Source organism: Papaver somniferum, unplaced genomic scaffold (genome assembly GCF_003573695.1).
Source record: "Papaver somniferum cultivar HN1 unplaced genomic scaffold, ASM357369v1 unplaced-scaffold_33, whole genome shotgun sequence".
NCBI lineage: Eukaryota > Viridiplantae > Streptophyta > Magnoliopsida > Ranunculales > Papaveraceae > Papaver > Papaver somniferum.
The window spans coordinates 2,562,086-2,590,005 of NW_020644373.1; the positions used below are offsets into that span (position 1 = coordinate 2,562,086).

The window sequence follows — 27,920 nt, forward strand, 5'->3', positions numbered from 1 at the left end:
CAAGATACTAAATACTGATCCCGCTACGCAACTAATCTCTGCCAAAAGAAACAATCAGGAGTTTCCGATAATTGTTTCAGATTATCGCACTGATGTGAATCATAAGGAAGTCATTAGAATGAGAAAATCTTATAAAAATCTCATTGAAAGAATTAAGAGATATTTATCTATCTCCGAAAATTCTCACGTCAGTATAGTTCCTCCACATGATCATATCTCTAGAGTTAGGAAAGATCATCATCTTGAGAGAAAATATTTTGGGCAGAAATTCCCTAAGAGAAACATGAACTATGTTTCTGGTATTCAATGTAAGCCAGAAAAGGCTTACTCCTTTTCAACCTAGTTGAAAGGAGAGTGTGTTAACTCATCCGTTTTGTGCTCGTAACCCTGGATGAGAAAGGCACATAAAAATCAAGAGCACAAGTGGGTACTTATTTGTTTGATAGGTAATAAGGGATATTGTCCTTTAATATAAAGAGAAGTTCGGTAAAATATCCTATTGTCGAAAACCCTGTTTTCGTAAACCGAATATATTCTTATCTTATAAGAAAAAAAAATCTTCTCTTAAGAATTAGATCTTCCCTGAAAAGTCTTCAACTAAATCATGTCTCCTATAACTCGAAGTGTTACAAGGAGTAATAAAAGGGAAGCTCTAATAGTTTGAAACTGTCCAGGTTTTCTCTCAAAACGAAGAACCAGGAAGATTGTCTCAAGAATCGTTTCTAATCACAACTCTGATAGATCTCAAGATGAAATAAGTCTCTTTGCGATCGATGATCCAGATTCTACCAAGTGGCTTCCCACAGATGGTATGAATGAAGCTATGCATGGGTTTGAAGAACTCATAGGAAGTTTCTTTTCTTTGTTACAAGAACGAGATAGTCTGAAAGATAAAATGGAAGAAACAAAAAGTGAGCTAGCCAATTTGAAGCTTCAAATTGAAAATCTTGGAAAACAGAAAGTGGTTGCCAACAAAATCCTTGAGACATACTTTAACAGTGTAAATACTGATGAAACTTCAGTAAACAATAAGAGCACCACTGGAGATTAAGTTATATGCTATAATACTTAATCCAGGAAAACATACATCAATTTTTGATTTCTTTCATTGATTGTATTAGGTCTATTTTGAACAAAACTATTATGAATAAAATTGTTTAATTTTTAATTTTTCTTGTGATAGTTTTTGATTTACATAGCCTATGCTTGAATGCTTTATTATTTCTATGGATGTTTATGGGATATTTGATTTCGGTTTTATTACCTTGATATTCGATCTCATAATGTTGTGAACCCTTATGGTTTGGGTGACTTTTTGATTTAGAAGGATTAAGTTCTAGCCCATGTTGGTAGGCTTTATCAAAGAATCATGGGGGGTTCTGATAGAAAAAATATGTGAAAAAGTCACAATATGTTGAATCGGTTTTGGTTTAGCATAAAAGCATATGTGTTTCGGGGGTTTTCAACCTTTCTCTGGTAAAGGTTGGTTGTTGTTATTCTTTTTTTTTGCATAAGGATGACAACATAATGATATTTCGATATCAATTCTCCCTGGAAGAAGATGCAAACATATTGGAGAAGAGGATGCGAAATTTGAGGTAACAATCTTGTTAGTTAATTTTTTCCTGTTTAAGAAAATCCTGATTTTAGTTCATATATTTACTGCTTTTGCTTAACAAAATTTCGGTACAATTGATGTTTTATTCCATTACGTGTGTATGGATGTGTGTGTGATTCAATTGTTTCTGGTTAAGAAAAACTATTGTTATCTTGCTTTATTGTGTGGTATCAATTGGTTAGGCTTATAAAATTTCGGTGCAATTGCGGTGCTTTAATGTCTATGTTGTTTCAATTGCTTCCGATTGAGGTGAATAATTATGCAAGTTAATTTATTTTGGTTTGTATGAATTTTTTATGGCTTAACGAAATAAAATGTTTACGGGATGGATTGTTTAGTCCAATTCGATTCCGGATAAGAGAAACTAAGTTAATTCTAATCTTAATTAGACTTATCAAAGTGGAGTTTTCGGTTATTCAAGTCTAATCGAATGCATTAACAGGAAATGCTAGTTAACTAACCTAGTACTTGTATTGTTTAAAACTTAAAGGTCTAAGTTATATGGATAATTAGAACCTGATGAGAAAAATAGAGTTATCTTTATTTTGGTCTTATCGAACAAAGCGGTTGTATTTGTACAATCGGTTTATCAAAGGGACTAAGGTGCTTAGTTGATTTTTGGTTTGCTAAACTATTAGGGAAAATTGCTTCGGGCACTTGTTTCCTTGATAACATATCAAAAAGAATTACTTTGTAGTTTCGGTTTTGATATTGGTTATCAGAAATGGTGTGTGGCACTGATACATGAGTATCTAAAGAGGTGTGCAGGTTATATGTACAGAATAGTTGAGCCGTGTTAAGGCTAGATAGGTGTGAAGATTACATGCACAGAATAGTTAAGCCTTGTTTTGGCTAGAGAGTGTCTAGAAGATAATAAAAGTTGGTCGACAAGTTTGTTTGATCAACAAGTCTTGAGGTTTCCTATTTTAGATTGGATACATAGTTTAGATGAGTTTTAAACTCATAAATTTATTTTCTTTTTCAAGAAGTTTACACTCCTATAAAATGAGGAGATTTTTAGACTAGAAGAGGTAGAAAAAACGAGAGAAGAGTGCAACCATAGTTTTGGTTTGTGATAGAGTTTTTCTTTCAAAGCAGTAGAAGAAGAAGAAGTTAGAAGAACCAATCGTGTTATTTTCTCTGTATTCTGTTATTTTACTTTGTGTTTCTTCTTAACTTCCTATTAAGCAGTATTGACTCTAGATACCCTTGATCGATTTCGTATCAAGTGGTATCATAGCCACGTTCTGACTTCTAGGGTTAGTTGTGGTGCATGGTCTTAACACATGAACAGTATACGCGATCATGGGAAGCAACTGTTGTTCTATGAGACACAAGAAAACCTAGAGAAAGTACTAAAACCAAGATGGGAAATGAAGATGATAAGAATCCTAAACTAACATATGAGGACAAATTTGTTAAACTTGACTTAAGGTACAAGATTTAGAAGATACCCTTGTTGCGTTCATAAAAGCAAGTGCTGTCAAGTCAAAACCTAAACATAGAAAAGAAATTAAAAAAAAAAAAAAAAGACTTAAAGGAAGATGATGAAGAAAGCTCATCTGAAGAAGAAGAAGAAGATGATGATATAATAAATAAAAACTCATATGGAGGGTTGAAAATTGAATTCAAGCTCGAGATATATGACTATGATGGAGTCATGGAATCTGAAAAACTTGATGGATGGCTAGATAAGTTGGAAACATACTTTACATTACATCAACTTTTTGAGTCACAAAAAATCAGTTCTGCAAGTCTGAAGTTGTCAAACCATGCCTCAATATGGTGGAAAGCTTACAAGAAGAGGTATGTTACAGAAAACATGACTTGGCAAAAATTTAAGACTCTCATGAGGAAACACTTTTACCATGTGGGCTATCTGGATGAAAGATGGTATAAGTGGCAGCATCTTCGACAACGTTATCAACAAAGTGTTCAAGACTACACTACAGAATTCAATCAAGCTCTGACTTTGGATGTAGATATGACCAGTGATGAGACTTTTCGAAAGTACAATGGGGGACTGCTTGACTATATACGAAGGGAGTTGAAACTTTTCAGTGTACAAGACATTGAAGACGCTATAAACAAGGTTGTGGATATTGAACAGAAGCCTAAGGGTAATGCTGGATCCGACAACAAGAGAGTTGCTACTAGAGGAGAAGACAAGTCTCAGAGAAGGGTTGAGATAGGTAAAAACAAGTCTCTACCAGCTAAAAGAGAAGAAAAGGTGTGTGAACATTGCAAGGAGAAAGGTCACATAAAGGACACTTTCTGGGGGTTCTATCCACATCTTAAAGCAAAAAAATTACGTGAGTCTGAAGGACAAAGGAGCTTTAAAAAAAGTACCATGCTAGCAGAATCTGTAGATATTGAGACAATTTGTGATATAGAGCAACCAGATCCAAAACTCTTGTTGATGACAAAACTGACAGAGGCAGAACATATAATTCTACATGAAGAATTATTCCATGTCAAGATTTAAGTAAAACAAAGCATTGTCGAGGCCATCGTCGATTCTGATAGTCAAAAGAACTTGATTTCAGAAAAATTGGTATAACAAATGGGATTATCAACAACTCCACATCCAAAACCTTATCCTTTGGGGTGGATACAAAAGGATACTAAGCTTCAGGTAACGACACAGTGTTGTTTCGAATTCGCTATCACTGATAAGTTTATTGATAAAATTATCTGTGATGATGTGCCATTGGATGTAGCACAAGTGATTTTTGGAAATCCATATTTATGGGAACGAGATGTTGTTCTTTATCATAGAGAGCGTGCTTATTTGTTTAAAAAGGATGGGAAGGAATTTGGAATACTGGCTAGCAAAACCCATCTACCCATGAAAATGGGTACCACTAATCAAGTCAAGAGATTGATTAATGCCTGTGGTAAATTCATTTTATTATTAATCAGACCAATGAACATGGGACAAAAGAAAGTAACATTACATGCTACACTCTCCATCAAACAAAAAAGTGAGATGAGTTCATTAAAGAAGCAGTTTGTGGATTTATTTCAGGAAGAGGTTATTATACCACCTAAAAGAAGTGTGGAACATGAGATTACACTTGTTGGAGATGCCTCTTTACCAAACTTGGGGTTATATATAACCTCTATAACTGAATCTGAAGAAATCAAGAGACAAGTACAAGAGTTACTTGAACAAAGGATGATAGTGCCAAGTTGTTCCCCATGTGGCTCTCCAGTTCTACTTGTACCAAAGAAAGATGGAGGATGGAGAATGTATGTAGATTACCGAGCTTTAAATAAGATTACTATAAAGAATAGATATCCATTACCAAGGATTGATGATCTTCTTGATCGATTAGGAGGTGCAGCCAAGCTATTCTTCCACCATGTTTGGAAAAATTTTGGGCTACCCACATCCATTATCTCTGATAGAGATAGTCGCTTCCTAAGTCAGTTTTGGACCAAGTTATGGAGTCTAATGGATATAAGGCTCAAGCGTAGCACTGCATTTTATCCTCAAACAGACGGACAAACAGAAGTAGAACTTTGGTTCATCTTTTAAGAGGATATCATTCTAAACACCCTAAGACTTGGGATGACAGTTTACCTTTCATACAACAATTTTCTTTTAATAGAGCATTTCATGGAAATACTCTGAAATCTCCTTTTGAAGTTTGTCTAGGTTATTTATCTCAGAGTCCATTTGATATGGGATTTACTACAACACAAAGTGTGATATATACAGAAGAAGATAACAGAGCTCAAAAATTTATGGAGAAAACAAACAAGATATATACTATAGTAGAAGCTCAGTTACAAAAGTCACAAGATAAATACAACGCTAAACATGATAAACACCGCGTTCCTTGTAATTTCTCTAAAGGAGATTTGGTATGGTTACGTATAGGGAAAGAGTGACTCAAGGGTGAAGGGAATAAGCTTAAGCTCATACGTTATGGACCATTCAGAATATTGAAGCAGTTTGGAGATAATGATTTTTAGTTGGATCTACCACCTTATATGCATATGTATTCTGTCATTAACGCGGAAATCTGAAGTTATTTGAACCTCCATTACTTAATGAAGAAGAAGATCAAGAATTGAAGTTACCACCTATAGAAGATTTGTGGGTAGAACGAGAACAAGTTCTCAAAGAAAATTGCATTGTTGAGACAAAAGTGACACCTACCAGAAGAGGAGATCGTGTAACATTTCGCGTGAGACGTGCAGGTCAAGTGCCAAGTAAAGCAAGGTGGTTCAATAAATATCAAGGGGAGACTGAGTTTCCCCTTCTTCAATTCAGACCTTACACAAGAGTTCCAGCTTCCTAAAATGGGGGAGCCATGATACAGGAGTATCGAAATAGGTGTGTAGGTTATATGCACAGAATAGTTGAGCCGTGTTAAGGTTATATAGGCATGAAGATTACATGCACAAAATAGTTAAGCCATGTTTTGGCTAGAGAGTGTCTAGAATATACTAGAAGTTGGTCGACATGTTTGTTTGATCAACAAGTCTTGAGGTTTCCTATTTTAGATAGGATTCCTAGTTTAGATGAGTTTTAAACGCATAGCTTTATTTTCTTTTTCAAGAAGTTTATACTCCTATAAAAAGAGGAGATTTTTAGACTAGAATAGGTAGAGAAAAACGAGAGAAGAGTGCATCCATAGTTTTGGTTTGTAATAGAGTTTTTCTTTCAAAGCAATAGAAGAAGAAGAAGTTAGAAGAATCAGTCGTGTTCTTTTCTCTGTATTATGTTATTTTACTTTGTGTTTCTTCTTAACTTCCTATTAAGCAGTACTGACTCTAGGTACCCTTGATCGATTTCGTATCAGGAACCCTCGTGCTTAACTCTATAGGTTGCAAGTCTATTTTGAGATTTGTAAGATCCTTTTGGTTTGTCCTTTATTTTTTCGTTTCTTTGTCATTTTATGACAAAAAGGGGGAGAAATATATGGAGTAAACAAGTGATACTGGCATTGATTTTATATTAATTGGCATCACTAAGGGAAAGGACAATTGTGCTTAAATGTTTATCTAACGAAGGAGTGAAAGCATAGACTAAGAGTGAGTAACATATCATTACAAAGGAATAACAAAGACGTGCAGATTGATAAAATCTACCTATATTACCTTTAGGGGGAGTGATATTATTTGTTATTATAATGTCAACAGCGGCATTTAAGGATTGAATGTATACGGGTTATTGTGTTGTTAAATTCGTGAATCAAGCGTATGTGTAATGAATTCTTGTAATTTTTTTATCCATACGATGTAAGAGTTTTGACACTAAAATTGACAAAGTGGGAGATTATTAGAGCATAGCTCGGTTGAACCCACCAAGCGTTGGTATGCCAAGTTTGGTTGTCATATTTTAGTGAATCAAAACTCATTTTAAGAGTCGCTTGATTATGTACTAGAGTCAACTTCGTATAGGTTAGCTTGAAAGTATTAGCATATGAGACATTACAAGTATTGCAAAGACTTGAAGAAGTGAAGAAGTAAGAAGATATAATGACAACATCATCCTTCCACTTGAGGTTAGTGATATTTGACTTGAACTGTTTCATTCCCTAACGTATCTTTCAAGTCGTGCATATTGAAAACAAAACTGCGAAGCATGAACACTCTAGATAGACATAGTATTAAGGAATACAATACGAGGTTTATTGCTTAACCATTAAACTTTTTAGACAAGACATCGACATAATCGTTTGAATGCTATTGTGATTATGTATGGTATGAAGTGAGGATTTCATCCTAGGAAACAATGTTTTTACATGTGTTTTAAGGAAGTAAATTCATGAACTTGTTTTGTGAATCGAAAAGGAAATTTCCAGGCGTTATTGATATTGTTATTCATTGCATATCTTGTGAACAACCAATATGTGTGATTAGTATAACCGCTCATGACTTGTTTATGTTCTTGGTAAAATTGTTCACAAAGGCCTGACTTATGTATTGGTATGACTTTTATTAGTGAAACCGATCTTAAGTAATCACCTGAGATGGTATGATCAAGTTTGTGATTTTGTGTATGACCGACTCTGGGTAAAGGGGAACCGATCCTAGTAAGAGGTGCAACATATCACAAAGGGGAATTGATCCTTGTATGAGGTGCAGCAAGTTTTTAGCAGAAAAGGGAACCGATCCTATGGACATGTGCAACACGTTTTTAGGCAAAGGGGAACCGATCCTCTGGACATGTGCAACACATACAAGTTAGATACCATATATATATATATGTGGGCAACCGATCCTAGTACCTAGTCAACCGAATTTTGGAAAGCTGGTGTGACTATGCACAGTACTGACATGAAGGTAGAACCGCAACTTGTTTTGGTAGAACCATTAAAACCATGATTTGTGATTGAGTGTTCTTGATCAATCACATAGTTCTTAAAAGTCGGATGAACCAATTCTAAACTTGTTTGGAAGTGTGGAAAATCGGTTTCAAGATTGTAAGTATGAAAGAGGACTTACAAAGTAAGGGCGTCGACATACTTTGAACATGTCCAATGACGCTTATGTTTAATTGTTCAAAGTTATTCCTTAATAACTAAAGGAAGAAAATCCCGGATCGAATAAAATAAATTGAGAATCTTTTATTTAAGGTTTTTAATTTTATTTTAGGAAAATGAAAATTAGTAATGGGCATTTACTAGTTGGAGATTTTCCAAGAGATTTTCGATCAATATTTGGACAAAGTATTTCCAGGAATTATGGAAACCGAATCTGGAATATATTGCATATCTTGTGAAGGACTTATAGGTAGGAAAAGTTTTAGCTTAAGGTATATTTGGGTACCCTCACCTTTTCAATTTGGTTTCACTTACCTGGTATGAGTATTGAGTACTGGAAGGAAAAGATAATTATGGATATTGGTAAAGCTCTGGGAAGACCTGTTAAGGTAGATGATGTTACTCTAAAAAGACAAATTTGTTATTATGCTAGTGTTTTTGTGGAAGTGGGTCTCTCTAAATAAATTCCTGAGAAGGTTTGGGTTAAAACTAAATATGGAGGCTTATCTCAAAGGATTCAAATGCCTAAGGTTCCCAAATTCTGTAATTACTGCAAAGTTATTGGACATTATGTTGCAGAATGCAGAGTCAAGAAAAAGGAAACAACTCAAAAAGAGGGAGTCAATAATGAAGATACTTCTGTGAGAAGAATAACTAGAAACAAGAATAAGAATAAAGAAGATACTTCTCCATTCATTGGTTTTGATATTTGTTACTATGATAAAGAGGACCATCCACCAGAAGTTTTAATTCCAACTACTCCAAGTTCAGTTACTCTAGAGGAAGGAGAAATTTCTTCTGGTAGATATGAAGCTCTTAAGGAAATGGATTCAAATCTTGATAACATAGAGGATTTCCCTCCTTTAGAAGTTAGTAAGTTGCTGGAAATTGCTACATCCTCAAATACTAATATGGTAAAAGTTATTCCAGCAGTTAAAGAAGTTATTCTTGAAGTAGCAAAAAAGCATGAGTTGCCAAAAGTTACAACAAGAAAACAAGCTTCTAAAAAGAGTGATTATGGGAAGAAGAGCCCTCCTCTTCAACCTTCCTCTAAATGAGAATTCTATACTGGAATGTTAGAGGCTTAAGAAGACTTAAAGCCAAAGACAAACTTATGAGGTTAGTTAAAAAATTTAGTCCATCTTTGGTTTGGATAGTAGAACAAAAGTTAAAGCTAATTCAAAATATATTAGAATGATGAGATGTTTAGGTATGAAATGTAGTTTAATTCATAATAGTAAATCTGAGAAGAAAGGAAACATATGGTTGTGTTGGAATGCTTCAATTGGTGATCCTAAAATCATTTCTATTAAAAGACAGTCTATAACAGTGGATGTTGGAGGAATTCTTGTTACAGGAGTTCATGGGTGCAAACTTCACTTTGGATAGAAAGGTTTTATGGCAAGAATTAGAAGTAAGAAGCTTTTATAATCTTCCATGGCTAGTGATAGGTGACTTTAATGCAATCTTAAATATGGATGAGAAAAAAAGAGGAAGGAATCCTTTAAAGCAAGCTATGTTAGATTTCAATCATTGTGTCAAATCATGTGGTTTAATTCCTGCTCCAAAAACTGGTATTAAATTCTCTTGGTGTAATAACAGAGCTGGTGTTAAGAGGATACTCTGAAACTTAGATAGAGTAGTATACAACTCAAAGTGGTTAGACTTATATCCTAACTGGGAATATAATGTTGGAGCCAGGGGTGTGTCAGATCATGGGCCTTTAACTGGAGCAAATAAAGAAATATCTAAGCCACAGAACATACCATTTAAAGCTTTCAAGATTTGGTCCACTCATGAAACATTTATTAAAGTAGTGGAAGCAGAATGGAAAAAGGATCTACATGGCACTCCTATCTTTGTATATATGCAAAACCTTAAACTTCTAAAGGTAACTCTTAAGAAGTGGAACTGGAAAATCTTTGGAGACATAAATACTAAGATGATACAGGCTGACAAGAATGTCCTATCTGTTACCCTTTTGTATGATAATAATCCAGAAGATATTTATCTCTTGAACAAATTGGTGTCTGCTAGAGGGACTCAAGAAATTATTTCAGCACAACAAAGGGAGTTTCTGCATCAAAAATCCAGAGTCAAATGGCTAAAAGATGGTGCAGCTAACACAAGTTTCTTCCACACATCTATAAAAATCAGGAATGCTCATAATAATATTTCTGAACTTGAGACAGATAATGGGTCATTAGTAGCTACTCACCATGAAATTTCTGAGGAACTGGTTAAATTTTTTGAAGCTAAATTCAAATATTCAGGGGTTCAAATGTCATAAGGTCTAATAAATGTAATTCCTGAAGTTCTTAGCAATGGAGATAGATGTCTAATTGATTCAATTCCTTCTGCTTCAGAAATAAAAGATGCAGTTTATGAACTGGATCCTGAAAGCTCTCCAGGTCCAGATGGATTTGGTGGTTGGTTCTATATGGAATGTTGGGAAATCAATTGTTCAGATGTTATAAAGGCCATTCAATACTGTTGGAGAAGGTGTTATATTCCTAATGGACTAAATTCCAATTTTCTAGCTTTGATACCCAAGGTGAAGAATGCTAAAAAACCTCAACAATTTAGGCCAATTGGTTTAGCAAACTTCTTCTTCAAAATTTTTACAAAAATTCTAGCTATGAGGTTAAGTAGCATTTTGAGCAAGATTATATCTCCACAGCAAGGAGATTTTATTAAGGGTAAATCCATACAAGAACAGATAGCTTTGGCATCAGAAATGGTCAATGAGTAAGACATTCTAGAAGAGGAGGGAATGTATCTATGAAGATTGATATCACTCAAGCTTTTGACACCATTAGCTGGGAGTTCTTATTTGAAGTATTAAGTAAATTGAGATTTTCTGATAATTTTATTAAGTAACTGGAAACATTATTCTCATCAGCAAGAATCTCTGTCTTGGTAAATGGGGGTCCAGCAAGCTACTTCTCAACAAGCAAAGGACTTAGACAGGGAGACCCTCTCTCCTCTATTTTGTTTATCATTGCAGAGGATGTTTTAATTAGGGCTTTAATAATAATGGTGAATGAAAATAAACTTGTCCCTACGGTGAACAGAAATAGCATTTGTCCCACACATATCTTTTTGCAGATGATATGTTTCTTTTTTGTAATGGTGACAAGAAGAATATTAAGAGATTAATGAAGACTCTTACTGAATATCAAGAAGCCTCTGGTCAGATAATTCGTTCAGTAAAAAGTAAATGTTTTGTTGGAGGTACCACCAATATCAGGAAAGAATCTATTGTTGAGGAATGTAATATGCCGCTATCAATTTTCCCAGATAAATATTTGGGAGAAATTTTATTTCCAGGAAGAGTTAAATCAAGTCATATCTGGGAGGTTGTTGAGCAATTACAATCACACCTAGATGGATGGAAGGAAAGATGCTAGCTTTTCAAGAAAGATTGATCTTAATAAAAACAGTCCTTTGTAGCATCCCAGTTTACAACATGTCTATATATATATGTCCAAGGAGTGTGATTAAGGAATGTGAAAAAAGTATTAGAACTTTCCTACGGTCTGGGGATCCAAATGTAAGGAAAAGTATTACTCTCAAATGGGACAATGTATGCTCACCTTTGGAAGAAGGAGGATTGGGAATCAAAAGACTTGATATAATAAACAGAGCACTACTTATGAAGCTTGCATGGAAGGTTCAACAAGGTGAAGAGGAGTGGTCTTTGTTCTTGCAAGCCAAATTTAAGAAGAAAAATGGTGATTGGGTATCATACTATAAGAAGTCATCAATTTTTCCAGGATTAAAAAGTGTAATGCATGAAGTAGCTTCTCATTCAAGATATATTGTGGGAGATGGTCAAAACATTGACATATGGGATGATGCATGGATTAAGGATAAACCATAAAGCACTATTTTCCCTGATAATGAATTCATTCAACAACATCAAAAAATGAAAGTCAGTTCACTTTTGGTTGATGGAGTTTGGACCATTCCAACTGAATTTCTAGATTTCTTTGAAGTCGAAGAATTACCTGTAGTAGATGGCTCATCAGACAAGAAAATGTGGAGTGGCACAAATACAAGTAAGTTCAGTGTTTCCTCAGAAACTCAGTGCATAAGGAAAAAGTTCTCAGTAATAAATGATTTTAAAAATTTATGGCAAGCTTGTGTGCATACCACAGTTAAAGGTGTTATATGGAAATCAACAAGAAACATTTGTGCAACTAATGACAATCTGAAGAAAAAAGGAGTACAAATAGCTTCAAGATGTTATATCTGCAAAGATGAAGAAGAAACTTTAGATCATGTATTATGGAATTGTGACTTTAGCACCAATCTTTGGATGTGGATGGGAAATATCTTTAACTTCAGAAGTCCCAGTTCTTTCCATGACATTCTTGGGCTTGCAAAGCATAAAAGTTCAGTAATTCAAGAACTCTGGATAGCAGTTGCTTTCATTATTTTGAGAGAAATATGGTTTTTTAGAAACAACTTGGTATTTGAAGAAGAAATTTAAAGTCTGGACAAGATTAAACAGAGGATTATATTTTTAACTGGTGAATGTGAATTCAGACTTAAAGGCTGCATGAAGAATGAGGATTATGATCTTCAAATTTTGAGTTTCTTTGGAATAAAGTACATGAAAACTTACTCTGCAAAAGTAATGGAGGTACATTTCACTTTTCCAAACCCTCCAACTGTTATTATTTATTGTGATGGTGCATCTAAAGGGAACCCAGGTATGGCTGGCTATTGCTTTGTTGCAAGGAAAGGAATGAAATTCTTGGTTGCAGTTGTAGGTGGAGTTGGGATTGCTACAAATTTTTATGCTGAAGTTATGGCCATAATCTGTGCAGGGGAGTGGGCTGTACAAAGCAATCACTTACAAATATGCTTCAGATCAGATTCCAAAGCTGTTGTGTTTGCATTTACCAATAACAAGCTTCCTTGGTTTGTTATATCAAGATGGAATAAAGTCTATGTTAAACTCAATAAATATGAAATTGAGCACAGTTATAGAGAAATAAATTTCAGTGCAGACAAGCTAGAAAAAGAAGGCAGTGGGCTTAATAAGAACTGTGTAAAAATTTATGCTGAGTATAGTACACTTAGCTTAGAATCCCCTTGTAAGACCTACTTTAGATTTTATTAGGCTTCATCTGGAAGTCTATGTTTTTTTGTTTTGATTTCAGTTTTGCCTTTTTGGCTATTTTGTAATCCTTTGCTTTGATAATAGTCAATAAAAATAATTTTGATTTAGCAAAAAAAAATTGATATACTTCTATTAAGATTGAGTCTGACCGTCTAGTTGATTCTCTTAAAAGTATATTGAAGTTTGTCCATACATACTTCTAAGTGGAATATTGGCTGTGGTTGTTAGACCCCCTCTTTTCAATTGGTATCAGAGCAGGCAAACACGCCTAAAGACCTTACAAATCTGTGTTTGTAGCTATCTGGTTCTATGGACGATAAGAATATCTCAGATAACACAACATCAGCTCAGAGTTATCCTTGTAAGTTCCAAAGTCCTGAAGCTTCTAAGAAAAACTTTGTTTCTGTTCCTTTGACTGAATCTGCATTTAACTGGGAAAAATCGCTTGATGAACAGTTGGATGATCTTTCAGATGACAGTGATTCAGAATAAGGACAAAGTATTGATGAGGAAGTCTCTCAATATATCAAGCTTTTTGACCAAGCTTTGAAAGAAAAGAAGTCAACTACTTGCTTGAGTAAATACATGTCACCTCTCTATCAAGAAAACAGAAAACTGAGAAAATTCTTTAAAGGTTATGATTGTGGATATAAACTTTTACAATCTATCGTTAAAGATCGAGAAGAAGAGGTACTCTCATAAGGGTCTGAATGTAATAATATTCTTAAAAATCTCTTTGTGTGGAAAGAAAGACTTGCAGAATCTGAAGCAAGATATGACTCTCAACAAAAATGTTTCAATGACAGAGAACTCTGTCTTCTTTCCAAAGAAAAATCCTTGGAGACTGATCTCGCTGCGGCTCTTGATAAAGTGAAATCACTGGAAGAGAGTCTGAGTAGATTCAATTCTAGCTCTACGAAATTACTTTTATGCTTGGAGCATGTAAAGAACATCGTGATACACGTGGTCTAGGCTATAAAGGAATAGACGCTCCAGAAACTAGTAAGATAAATTTTATTAAAGCTAATGATTCTAGTGAAAAAACTCATGCAGCTAGTAAAGTTCCTAGAAACAAGGATTTTTCCCCTTCAAAATCTACTCACACGAGAACAACAAAGAACAAGTCCTTTAACTGCTATTATTGCGGAAATAAATGACATCCTGAATGAAGATGTCGTTTTCAATTAAGGAATGAAAAACTTCACAACATTCTTGCATGGATGTCTAAATAAGTTATTAAACCTGTTTCTCATCTTGTTGGAGTAAAAGGCATTGTCTGCAATCAAGAAAAATTCTATGATAAGACATTTCTTGATTGTGATTTTGAGATTAAAAACGCCTACAATAATAGAAGGAACAACGGCAGAAGGACAACTGACTTCTTAAATAACTTCGAGAAGAGAAAAAGGCATATGCGAAAGAAAGAAAAACCAAATTCCTTATCTCTCCCTAAAGAAGACAGTAAACCTGAGGTGTTTTCTCCATATCAATAATCGGGTCTCGGAGCTCAAGATCGGCATAAACAGACTCAAACGGAGCATCAAAAAGGCAAGGAAAGCAACGAGCTCAGGTATTCCTTGTTCCCCTCTGGTTAAATCTCCTGCTACTAGTTCTAGTGGTTTTGATGAAAATCTTCAAGAAGGAGAGAGAAAAGAAGTCAATATTCTTGATGAGCAAAAAGCTCATCAAAATACAACATAACTACTCAATATAGCATCCTTCTTTAAATATGGAAGGGTGCTTATAATTCTCAAGGAACCTGTATGTCTTGAGAAAGTAGTTGTTGTTATATGTCTTTACGAAATGTTGATCAGTAAACTATTGAGCCTTGCTCCAGTACTTTACATGATTATTTTTTTGATCACTCTTGAGAATATTTTCTTGTTGATTGCCTTGTTTCTCAACGTTTCCCTTATATTCCCTTGAACTAAGAAGGTCTTACCTTGTTTAGAATGATTCTTTTGGCTCCATAATTCTTTTGGTCTTATACCAAGGATGTAACCATAAGTGCACGAACACATGACCCACACGGAACGTATACGAGTATCCCTAGGGTTTCCTAAGAATCTCTTATATATATGTATCATGCTTAGTTTTGGTACATACAAGTTCCGCAACGTCAAAAGGTTCACTCGAGTTCTGTGTACACAATGGATGGATGCAACAAGGAAGACAATGTCGAGGAGGACAAGCCTATCGAGTTTCACGAGAACCCTGTTTTCATAAACTGCTATCATGTTGTTGATCATGAAAACAAACTACCAGTTCAGATGTTATCACAACTGGTCGGGAATCTTCTTGATTTTCTGAAAAACGAACTGAAGAAGTCAACTGAAGAACTCGTCTATGTCCAATATTTTAGTTGCTGGCTATGTTTAATGTGTTTTCTGAATCAAGTTCTCTGAGAGTTGATTTTATTTTGTCTAGTAAATCTTCTTATGGGAATTTTATTTCTTGTGTTTTAAGAAGAATAACTAGTTTTTGGAATAGCCATTATTGTGATTACACATAGCTATTTCCAATGTTTTCATCTTCATTGTTTTAGGTTTATTTGTTTAAATTCTAAAATTGTTTGGAAGATGCTTTTTGCAGTATTAATCTTTATGGTTTTATATATTGCAATATGTTATGGGATATGTGTGTTTGCGTCCGTGAACTATGATTGTCCCATACTTTGTCAAAAGTTAAGTCTTTCGTATGTAGATATGCATGTATTGATAAAATAATGAATGGACTTTTGACATTACAAAAGTCAAAAGCATTTTATGTCATATTTTGATGGAAGAAAGGATAAAACTTTTGTTTACGAGGATTTTGTCTATTGTATGTCATTGTGCAAATAGTGATGAAAATTGGACGAATCCTTGTCTATTCCGCAGTATTGATCTTCCTTGATCCATATTTTTTATGTATATACTGTGTGGCTCCGTAAGTTCTCTTATGTTGAGCATTTCCGATTAATTAATCATGAGTTTTCTTGTGGTTAATTTAATTGATTATTTTTGGATTTATATTCATATTCGTATGTGATTTGTTATGTCCAAAGAAATCCTTATTTTATTGTGAAAGTAAGGTCACTCTTGTTTTTCTTTCGGGAATGACATATTATGGGGGAGAGTTCTTAATTGAACTTATGCTTAATTGCCAAATCTTTGTGAGGAGTGCGGCTGTGTAATATTATAGGAGTTATCTTGTATCTTTATAAACTCCTTGATGAAAACATTTAGCTTCGGCTATATGATTGCATCTAAAACGTTGATATGTGCTTTCTTTTGGTCATGGAATGTCTCTATGGAAATTTTATTAGGATCCCACTACTTTTCATACCTTTGCCAATTTTATTGACAAAAAGGGGGATAATTAATGTGTAGTTCACACTACAAATACATATGGTTTTCGGATCATTATGTAAGGGGGAGTGGTTTCATGTGAGATGGAGTATTGACTAAGGGGGACTGATACATATCACCATAATATTGTTGTCGAAGTTGTGACATAATTGAACTTTGATGTTGTGTAATAATACTATGACACTGTTAACAATGATTGAGAATCCTTGTTTTCTCATTGTTATAACTAGGATTTTCAACAACGATGATACTAAACTTACAACCTTTGGAATCATTGGAGTACTTGGAAGTGACAAGGATTTTGAGTAATATTGAAGAACCAAGTAGATCAGACATGTGGAAGAGAAGCTACAAAGTTTATTTATTTATTTTGTATAATATATGTATTCATAGTTTTGTCACTAAAATTGACAAAGAGGGAGATTGTTAGAGCACTGCTCGGTCGAACTCGCACGCGTTGCTATCTCAAGCATGTATGTCAATGTTAGTAATCAAAACTATAAGTCTTGATTTCTGGTCTACTTATAGCTAAGTCTCGGACTAGGAAAGTATAGTTGAGCTCAAGACTCCATGGCGATCATCATACAAAGACGAAGAACTACTCAAGGAACTTGTGGAACTTCAACGACTAAAAGGTATGTGGAGACTTGAACTTATCTAACACTCAAAAGTCTATATACTCTATCTCTTATCTTGAGACGAAAGTCGTGTTGCTATATAGACTTTGATTATACACATTTGCTATTTCGAGCCGAGTTTATCTCGCGTATCTATTTCTCGAAATATGTGTTGGTAAGCTTTCGCTTTGGCCAAGTTCATCTTTACTAATGACGAAAGTCATCTTAAGTTTCATTTACTTGAAAATGGCTTTGACGAAAAATGGTTTGTGAATAACAATCATATAACGTCCTCTAAGAATGTTTCAATGATTGAAATGAGAGTTTAGAATATATAACCTTGGAAGGATATAACATTGTGTGGTAACACATATGTGTGTAAGTAATTATTCCTTGAACAAGTATGCGTACTTTGATGCTCAGGAAAACCGGAACTAAAGTCCGCGTACCAGTACGCGCACCATCGAAAGCTCATGTCCCGTGAAAATCTGCTGGAGTTTGTGAACTGAAAACAAACTTATTCCGGGTACTTAAGCATGCGTACCAATCCGCGTACTTAAGTTGGTTATTTTCTAAAAACGATTATTCGTGAACTTAAACTTATATAAACTAAGGAATGCATATTTGCAAACCGTGGCTATAAATTTCATAAATTGATTCGAGTGAATCAAATCGTTTTTGCTTCGATTAAGTCTTGTATACTTCTATAAGATCTAAGCAATTGAACAACTCTTTAACTAGTTCTTTTTAGTCATTTGAACTAGTTGTGGTAAAGAAGAATATGGTTGATATGGAAGCGCTCATATGGCTAACCATTTGGTTAACTACTGTTGAACCAACTAAGTGTACATGTTTGGGTACGGTTACACAAACCTAAATAAACGTGCATTTCATTTTTTTGTAACAAGCTAAGTTCGATCTAACGGTTGAAAGATATTAGCTTGAATCTAATCAGGTTTTCATCTAACGGTGAATATTGAATGCTTTGTTACTAAGCTAACATTGATTGCAAACCCTGATTTGAAAGTATATATAAAGGAGAACTCTAGCAACTGGGAAAACTAGTCCCCACACCTTCTGTGTGATATTAGTTGTATTATCTAGAGTCGATTCTCCTTTAACCTTGAGTTTCTTCTCGAGACCATGTAGGTTAACGACTTGAAGAATTCATTGGGATTGTGAAGCCAGACCCAACTATTTTCTCCATAGTTGCGTGATCTGATCTTGCTGTTTCTATCGTATTTGAGTACAACCGTAAGATTGGCTTGAGATTGATTTCAAAATATCTTCTTTCACTAGTCGATTAAGATTATTGTGAGGTGATTGATAATTCTAGGCTGTTCTTCGGGAATATAAGTCCGGGTTATCAATTGGTTCCTGTTCACCTTGATTTATCAAAAGACTGAACAAAAACTCGTAGATATTTCTGTGGGAGACAGATTTATCTATTACCATAGACTTTTCTGTGTGATACAAATTTGTTTATTAAAGTCTTCGACTTTGGGTCGTAGCAACTCTTAGTTGTGGGTGAGATCAGCTAAGGGAATCAAGTGCATAGTATCCTACTGGGATCAGAGACGTAAGGAGTGCAACTGTACCTTGGATCAGTGTGAGACAGTCCAGACCGAAGTTAGTTTGTTGTAGGCTAGTGTCTGTTGATAGGTGTCTAAAACACCTAATTTTATATCTAGTATTTATGCCTTCTTTGCTACTTTTCTTGTAACTTATGTATCTTATGTTTGCTTTTGAGTTTAATAGATATTATGGAGTCGCACGGAGGAAAAGAAGAAGAAATCACCCAATTTGAGCAAAAAGGGCAAACTTGCCATTTCATGGGAGAACACTATATGGAGCCCAGTTAAGGACAAGGGACATTTCTTTTGGAGGAGTACTAAAGGACAGCCAGCTGTGGTTAAGGGGGGTTGCCATATGGGTAGCCCTTATCAAGGTGACTGAGGTGTCTAAATCAAATCCTATCCTATAATCGAGATTTGAGAAATCTCTACCTCTCATTCATTTCATTACAGTTACCTGAAATTGAGAAAGAAAAGCAGCAGCTGCTGCTAGAGATCAGATCGAGAAGGTAGTAGAGAAATTGAGAGATGATGAAGAGATTCAGAGAGACACTGTTCGAATTCATACATGGCAGAGATGATATTCAAGAAACAAAGAGTGAATCGGGAAGAAATTGAGATGAAGAAACTTGGGGTTTTGCTGTTGCTCAATCGAATCAAGAAATAAGAGTTGAAAAAGGGGGTTCTGAACTGAGAAGGAATTAGGATTCGAAATTGGGGTTCTGAAGATGATGCAGGTGATTTGTGAGATGATGTTTGAGCTTGAGCTAAAGGGAATGTGGTTTGCTAGAGAAGCTGAAATTGCAGGTGGTGGTTTGATATGTTGTTGCTGGTTAACTGCAAGATGTGATGCAGTTGCAGGTGTTTGTTTGCTGCTTCAAGGAGCTGAGAAGAGATTGTGACTGAAGGCAGTCAAGGAGCTGCTTGTGATGATGGTGATTTCCATGGTTACAGGGTACTGGTGGTGTTGTTTTACTCTTGATGGATGATGTTGAAGTAGGAAATGGCCAGTAGAGCATGATGGTGTAGGTGCAGGTGAAGTTACTGAAGCTGTCTCTGCTATTTGCTAAGGTTACATGACTTGAAGTTGCAGCTGACAATGAAGCTAGGGTGTGTGCAGTGCTCAGGTTGCAGAGCTAGAAATGTAGGAACTGTTGAATGCAATTGCAAGAGATAGTTGTAGCTGAACTGGGGTGCTAGTTTATGATGTTGTTGCTGCTCGTGGAGCTGTTGAACTCGAAATGATTGCAGATGGTAGTGAATTATTGAGCTGAATTGGTATTGTGGGTAGTTTACTGTTGTTATAGCTGCAACAACAGAGATAGAAGATCTCAGAGTTGGTATGGGTTTGATGTGAGGTTTTGCAGTGAAGATGGAAGAGAAATTGATCGACAATAAGGGTTTGGTTGTGGTTCAATTCGAGTTCAGGGAGCGGAAATTGTGAAGATGCTGCTGTTTAGGGATTGAAGAAGAAGAATTAGAAGATGGGTTGCATCTGCAACTCAGATATGGAAATCGATTTGATGTTGGTGGTAACTGAGGTCTTGAGGATGAAAAAGGGAATGATGCAGTTGCGAGAGTGCTGCAGTGCTTAATGATTGAATCTGGAATTGCAGTTACAGGGAATGTTGATACTGTTGTGTGAGGATGGTTGTGATTATTTTCATAGGTTTTGGTGCTATGGCTTAGTGCAATGCAGAGCTGGGGATGGATCTGAAGGTGTTGTAGCTGTTGCTGCTGTGGATTCTGGTGGTAATGGATTCAAATGGTTTGGCAGCTGTGAGATGAGCATAAGCTGGAGTTGAAGTCCCGCAACAGATACATAACGAGTATTGAACCGCTACAAATGAAGTTGATATAGATGTATGTTAAGGTTCAAGCTACATACAGGACAACATATGAGATAGTGAAGCTGCAGGAGATAGCATTGGTGCAGCTGATTTGTGGCATGAAGCTAAAAAGGGAGACAGGCTAAAGGTTATTGTTGCTGCCGCAACGGGGTGTGCTGCTGTTAAAAGTAGTTGTAGTCATGAGATTAAGAAGATGCAGCAATGGTGGTGAAGCTGTTGTTCCGACAGAGTATGAGGAGATGTGTAGCAGCTGCTGATGAAGAACAAGAGAATGAGCTGTAATTGCAAATCTGAACTGCAGGTGGTTACTGCAAGGTTGGATGATGCTCTGGGGGTTGCTGGTTATGGCAGTTGATGCTGTTAATTGCATGAAGATGAATGGGCTTGTTAATGTATGCCTTACAGGGAATGAATCTGAAATGTGTGAGAACAGGTTAGAGCAGCTGGTATTGATTTGCAGAGAGTTGGAAATGATTGTACATTGATATATTGCTGCAATGAGGCAGAAGTTGTTTCGAGGTTAGTGTTGAAGGAAGAGCTGAGTTTTGAGTTGGTTCTCAAGAACCAAATGAATAAGAACTGAGATGGTGGTGATGTGAATCTGTCAATCTCGGAAAGAAGCGGTTGTTGCTTACAGTGCTTGTGAAAGCTGCAGTTTGCTGTTGTTATGTGGTTGAGTCTTGCAGTTGGTATGAACTGGCAGAGATTGCAGGGACTTAGGAGTTGAGATGGGTGCAGAGAATAATGTGAACACCAATTTGCAGGAAAGGTGTTGCCACTGTTACAGGGGGCAATAGATTATACAGGTGCAGAAGTTGGCAGTGAACGCAAGGAATAGCGTGGTCTTGGCAGAGTGAGATGATGAAGAAGCTGAGTTAGGTGGAAAGAATTGTTAGGTGGAGTTGCAGCTGCAGTTGCAATGTTACAGATGATACAAGACAATGGAGTGTGTTGGCTCAATGGGTTGTGCAGCTGCAGTTAATGGAATTGGAAATGTTGTTGGCTTGAGAGTGTGTAGCAATGTTGCAATTGAGAAGTAGGAGCTGGTGTTGGATGGCAAGATGTTGGTTGAGCTGTGCATTCTAGATGTGAGATATGAATGAGCTGATAGACGCATTTATGTGTCTAATATATCTCAATTGTATATAGTGTTAGTGCTCGATTCTATACTTATTTGGTTATTTTATTTATTTGTAGGTGTTTTTAGAAGAATAAGGATTTGCGGCGAAATTGGCTGAAAATGCGGCGTTTGGACCTCCGTTGATAGAGTGCCGGAAGCGTCCCAGAAGTGTACCGGAAGTACCCCAGAAATACCCTGGAGGAACCCCGAAAAAAGTGCGGAAAATGCCCCAGAGGACACTTGCTATACGGACCCTTGATTTTGGATAAGGGGTAACCTAATTACTAAGGGGCACCCCATTTCAAGGCACATGCTAAAGGGACTCCCAGTCTGGTTAAGGGGACACCACATTCAGAGTAATGGAATTTGGCGGGAAAACTAAAGTTCACGTCTGATAACTTGCTGTTGGATTTCTGGGCAGTTTTGAGGGAGATTAAATCCCTGAAATCAATTGGGCTAGGCCTGTTAAGACTAAACAGACCGTATGCAAGTGATTTTATCGATCAACTTGGGCTGGAATGGCTGGGAGAAGCGATCAAAGTCCAAACAGGATACGTATTGTTCTGTCCAGTTTCAAGGATTTGTATGAAAGATTTTGTGAGAGTTTTACGCTGGATAGTTACGTACTAGGTCCTGTTCAAGTCTTGATAAGATTTTGGTGGAAAGTTTATAGCTAACAGACGCGTACGAATAGCTTTGAGCAGTATTTTCCGAGACTTTGGAAGAAAGAAAAAAATAGAGATTCTATCGGGATTTCTTTGAGCTGTGAAGTATATAAGAGGTGGAGAGAAGTGAGAGAAGATTATCAAGAGTTAGGGGTCGATTGGGAGGCCAGCAGAGAGGCGCAGGAGGAGTTGCAGGAATTGTACCTGCTGCTGCTGCTGCCATTAACAAAGCTCGAAGAACACAAAGAACACACCTGCAAAGACAGTCGTTATTTGAATAGTGGAAAGACTAGCGGCCGTGGGTCTTAAAAGAAGGCGTCAACAACAGTCTTATTTTCACAGCGTCAACAGCAGTGGTATTTTATCGTTCTTTTCTGGACGCCGTCTGTGGGTCGCAGAATCACTGTTTTCATTCTTTTCACTCTTTTAATCAACTTTTTGAGCATCAAATATTTATTTTTAGAACATGATTATTATGAGTAGCTAAACCCCATTACTGGGATGATGGAGGAAACCATTCTTTATGCATGAGTAATTCTATTTAATTCTTTATGACTATTTGCACTATTATGAGTTGATTTATGATTTTTCTTGATTATTTGTGATTTTATCTGATGATGTACGCTTAGTCTAGGAACTCTTGATGCATCATGCTTATAATTTACATCTAATACTTTACAAAATCTAGTTTTGGCAAAGAAAAGAGTCGATATTTGTTATCATTATAAGCTATAATTGTCTAGAATTAATAGTTGATTCGCATGAGTATAAGAATTGGTGGAATCCTGAGTCCTAGTATCTCTTGATCCTGTGACAATTTTGTATATATTTTTGTTTTTAAATCTATTCAAGTCCGAGCAACGAATCCGTATTTACCGCAAATTTAAGACTACAACAAAATGGCGCCGCCGACGCGGACTTGTATATAGATTTGTTTTTAGGTTTAATTATTTTTTTTTATTATTTATTATTATTTGTTCCTTTTTACGTTTCTTTTTGTGTCTTTGATTTACAGGTTCGAAGTGGAATACTAAGGACTTGGGAACAAAAAGCTTAAAGGTAAAAGCTAAAAGAGAAGAAAAAAAAAAGACATAATTTTTTTTAGGATTTAATTTTTATTATTTTTTTTTTGTATAAAGCTTTTATTTATTTATTTTTTTTAGAATTTGTAAATAGGCTTTATTTTTCATAATTTTTGTAATTTTTGGACTTTTTATTTGGACTTTATTCTGGACTTTTGGACAATTATTTTTTATTTTTATTTTTTAACCCTACGGAAGGGTATTATAAGAAAAAAAAATTATATAAACTGTGTGCAGGGAAGGACGACGATTACGATATCGTCTCGGCCCCTCGGGTTCGTACATGACATAGGAGTCGTGGCCCGAGTCGACTTCAGCGGTTCATCGCCCGTCTGGTACGGGAGGTAAGTCCAATCGAAACACCCGCGAATCTCCTGCAAGCGGGTTACTGTCTGCCTTAAGGTGATAATTGTTTGAGGACGAACCGGACTGTCTTTATTTTCCTAGTAAAGGGCAAGGCCTGGCCTAAAAAAGATAAGGGTTCGGATTTCATCACCGTTCCCTTCTTGCCCGCCTTAGGAAAACGAAACCTAACGCGAACCCACGCTTAAAATTTGGAAAAGAACGAGACCAATAGGGTAACGAGCTTAATAGGAAACTCGTTCGAAAAATATTGGTTGCTCTTTAAGCACATTTCAAAGTTCATGATGGTTTCTGTGAGTTGAATGCGTGACTGCGCCGCCTTGTGATAGCGGTGAGGCCTTGGGTATCAAAGCTCCACTGAGCTTCCCTCGCCTCGATTCAACTTACATTAGCTCGGATTGATTCCAGAGGGGTGTGCTCAAATTGTAACGAATTCCTTTCCGAAGGAATAGAAGCTGGTCTAGAAAACAATCTAAGTGGAGCCATCATGCTTTTTGTTTGCTAGATTCTATAGGTTGATTTGGTCGAGTCGGACTTGTTTGTGATTGCGTAGAATTCCCCTGCAATTAAGAATGTCGAACTGGTATGATAGAAGCCAATACAATGAATATCGACCTGAATTTTATTATGGACATCATCAGTATTATGACCATAGTGAGAATAGTGACTGGGGACGCCAACCTTTTCAAGGTTATGGTTCATACCATGGTGAGCCCAATTACTATCCGCACGCGCATCAGTCATACGAGCAAGAAGATTATAATACTAGTTCTTCGTCTTTAGAGGATACAATCAAACTATTGAAAAGTAGTCCTTATTATGATCCTTCAGTTCCTATTCCTTCTCTAGAAGAGACTCTCAGGAATTTAGCTGAGTCATCACGTCAGTTAGCTGAATCGACGTATAAATTAGATGAGGTGAATAATGTAGTTATGGACGAAAGAACTGCAACAACAACTGAATCTGTAGACGATATCCTCAATAGATTAACTCAAAACTTAGATCCTACACTAAGGGAACTTTCTTTGGAAGAGACCCTTGAGAGGATAACTGAGTCGACACGTAGACTTGAGTTAGAGACGAACGAAAGTATTGCTCGAAATAACTTGAATTGCCAATATAATGTATCCAATAATACCCTTGAGAATGAAGATACTTTTTCACATAATCAAGATAACGAGGTTATAATTGGTAACACTACTTATTTAGATAAGGTTCAATCATCTTCGTACTATTATGATGATGAGGATAGTAGTGATGAAGAATCTGAAATATGTAGGCATAGTAATCAGGAATCTAGTAATCCAATTGAGCTTTATAGTGATTATATTATTTCTACTTCAAATCCAAATAATTTTTATGATTATTCACCTATTCAAAAGGACGAGGATTTGATTAGGGATACCACCGTTTTAGACGATGTAGTTTTTCCTTTTGATTACGAAGCCGATAGTGGTTTAGAGGAACGGGTTCATTTCGAAAATACTATTTTAGAGTCTAGCGACTTAGAAACAATAGTCTTGGAAGAAGAAGATAGACCCGTAGAGATGAGTAAAGATGCACTACCTGATAATAACTTAGAAGAATCTCTTGAATATTTTAAAGACTCTGAAGATACGGAAATTCAAGAAATAATTAGAGGTCTATCTAGAGAAACTGAAAACTCTAAGTTTGGGGGTGATTATCACTTCCTTAGTGCCTTACCTTTAACTCTCAGAAAGTCCCCACACTTAGGACTTGACATCAATGCCTCAACCATTTTACAAGATTACTTTCATACTCGTTTTCCTGAACCTAGTGATGTCCATAAGGAAGTTCAGTTGTTAGAAACCCATCCTCTGGTTGATGAGGTTAGACCAGGCTATGATACTAAGATCGACTTTGTTTTCCCACCAAATATTTTTCAAACAATTGTGGGAACGTATAAATTTCAAATGTGTCAATTATTAAGTTCTGAGACTAAACCTAATTACTTTAGGATATTAGAATCGACACATTTTCTTAAGAATGACCACTACTCTCACTGTGGTCAATTATGTAAGTCAAACCTGATTGACTTAGAGGATCCTCAATTATTTAGGTTATTATTTTGTGCTTCTAAGTTCTTATTTAAGTATTTACAGACTCTAGGACCTAATAATTCGGATCTCAATTTTGAGGAGTTGCAGCCTAAAGAAATATATTTAGACCATTTTATAGAACCTGAACCACAATTAGATATAGATATCTTAATCAGGAAACTAGGTAAGGGCATGCTAGTCTTGTACATTTTCTTGGTTCACTGCAGTTTCCTTTTGTCAGCTCTTTTTGGTGTTAAAGACCCACAGTTATTCCGGCTACTGTTATACGGTTCGAGTTGACTAATACTTTTCTTAGTCTGGCTGAAGACTTTAAACTTAGCACTTCTTGGGAGGTAACCCAATCTCATGCAACCAGGTAATATCCTTCCGTAACTCTTTCACTTCAAATGGTAACAGTTTCTCCTTGTTCATGCTTTTAATTTCATCTTTAGAACATTGAGGACAATGTTAGGTTTAAGTTTGGGGGTATGGGAGAAACTTTTTAGTTGCAGTATGAATAAATAAACTCCGGAGCCTAGAAATTTATGGTTATTTAGGATGGCACTAACCAATCTAAGTGGATGGAAGCATTTTGATCGTAGGAGTTGAGGAACCAATCTGATTATATGGAAACATCTAGAAGAGTCTATTCATAAAAGCACAGAGCTCAGGTGTTAGAAATAACATGATAGTTTCACCATATCTCGTTGAGTCCTTTTCACTTCTATTTTTATTTTATTTTGTTTTTAAATTATGTTTCTCTAAGTGATTAGGTGGGGCTCACGATTCAAGTTGTTACCAATGCTAGGGTGAATTAGAGTGATTGAGATACAAAAAAAAAAAAAAAAAAAGAAAAAAAAAAAAAAAAGTGAGAAAATATTGAGACCAGACCATTTGACCAAAAGGAATAAATTCAATAAAGTCGACCACTGGTACCCTTGTATATGCCAGTTGTGTTGACCTAGAGTTAGGTTATCGACCACTGGTTCCCTTGTATATGCCAGTGTGTTGATATTAGTCAGACTAATATCCCAATCCATTAGGATAGGTTCATTTTGGCGGAGGCCTTCAGACAGATATGGGAAACGCCGTTCACTTAGTAAACATCAAAACCATCTATGTTTTTCTATATCCATCTCTTAATCTTTCCATGTGATTAGTTTGACTCCGAATATGATGTCCATAGTGCAACTATATGAGTAGATCTCTGTCACTTTATATGAATTTTAGTATGCTTGAGTGCAAACTCATGTACAACAATTGGAATTTCGCATCAGGGTACTTCTTCCTGTAGTCAATAAGTATGCCAACCAAGGAGATTCTTTAGTGCCTTCCAAGGTTCGTTGTATATAGCTAGGGTCTGGAGTATAAAGGTTTTGTGGGTATATCTCTAGTAAGCCCTCCCGAGACTATAACTCGGCCACTAGGGCCACCTAGGGGTTTAAAGGCTTATTGCATACGCTAAATGCAATCGACGATGCCTGCGACAGTGAGTTAGGATTTTATTTTGTAGTTTTGATTTGCTCGAGGACTAGCAAATAATAAGTTTGGGGGTATTTGATAGACGCATTTATGTGTCTAATATATCTCAATTGTATATAGTGTTAGTGCTCGATTCTATACTTATTTGGTTATTTTATTTATTTGTAGGTGTTTTTAGAAGAATAAGGATTTGCGGCGAAATTGGCTGAAAATGCGGCGTTTGGACCTCCATTGATAGAGTGTCGGAAGCGCCCCAGAAGTGTACCGGAAGTACCCCAGAAATACCCTGGAGGAACCCCGAAAATAGTGCGGAAAATGCCCCAAAGGACACTTGCTGTACGGACCCTTGATTTTGGATAAGGGGTAACCTAATTACTAAGGGGCACCCCATTTCAAGGCACATGCTAAAGGGACTCCCAGTCTGGTTAAGGGGACACCACATTCAAAGTTCAAATAATGGAATTTGGCGGGAAAACTAAAGTTCACGTCTGATAACTTGATGTTGGAT

The 27,920-nt window shown here is 36.0% G+C and overlaps 1 protein-coding gene across 1 annotated transcript; it reads left to right on the plus strand.

Moving 5' to 3' along the window:
- Positions 1-4,181: 4,181 nt before the first annotated feature.
- LOC113342009 lies at positions 4,182-5,159 on the plus strand. Its single transcript, XM_026586677.1, has one exon. It carries the CDS (start codon positions 4,182-4,184, stop codon positions 5,157-5,159), a length of 978 nt encoding a protein of 325 aa, XP_026442462.1.
- The last annotated feature ends 22,761 nt before the right edge of the window (positions 5,160-27,920 follow it).

Excerpts from the sequence above, each read along its gene's own strand:
- LOC113342009 (XM_026586677.1), top strand. The coding sequence starts at position 4,182 with ATGGGATTATCAACAACTCCACATCCAAAACCTTATCCTTTGGGGTGG.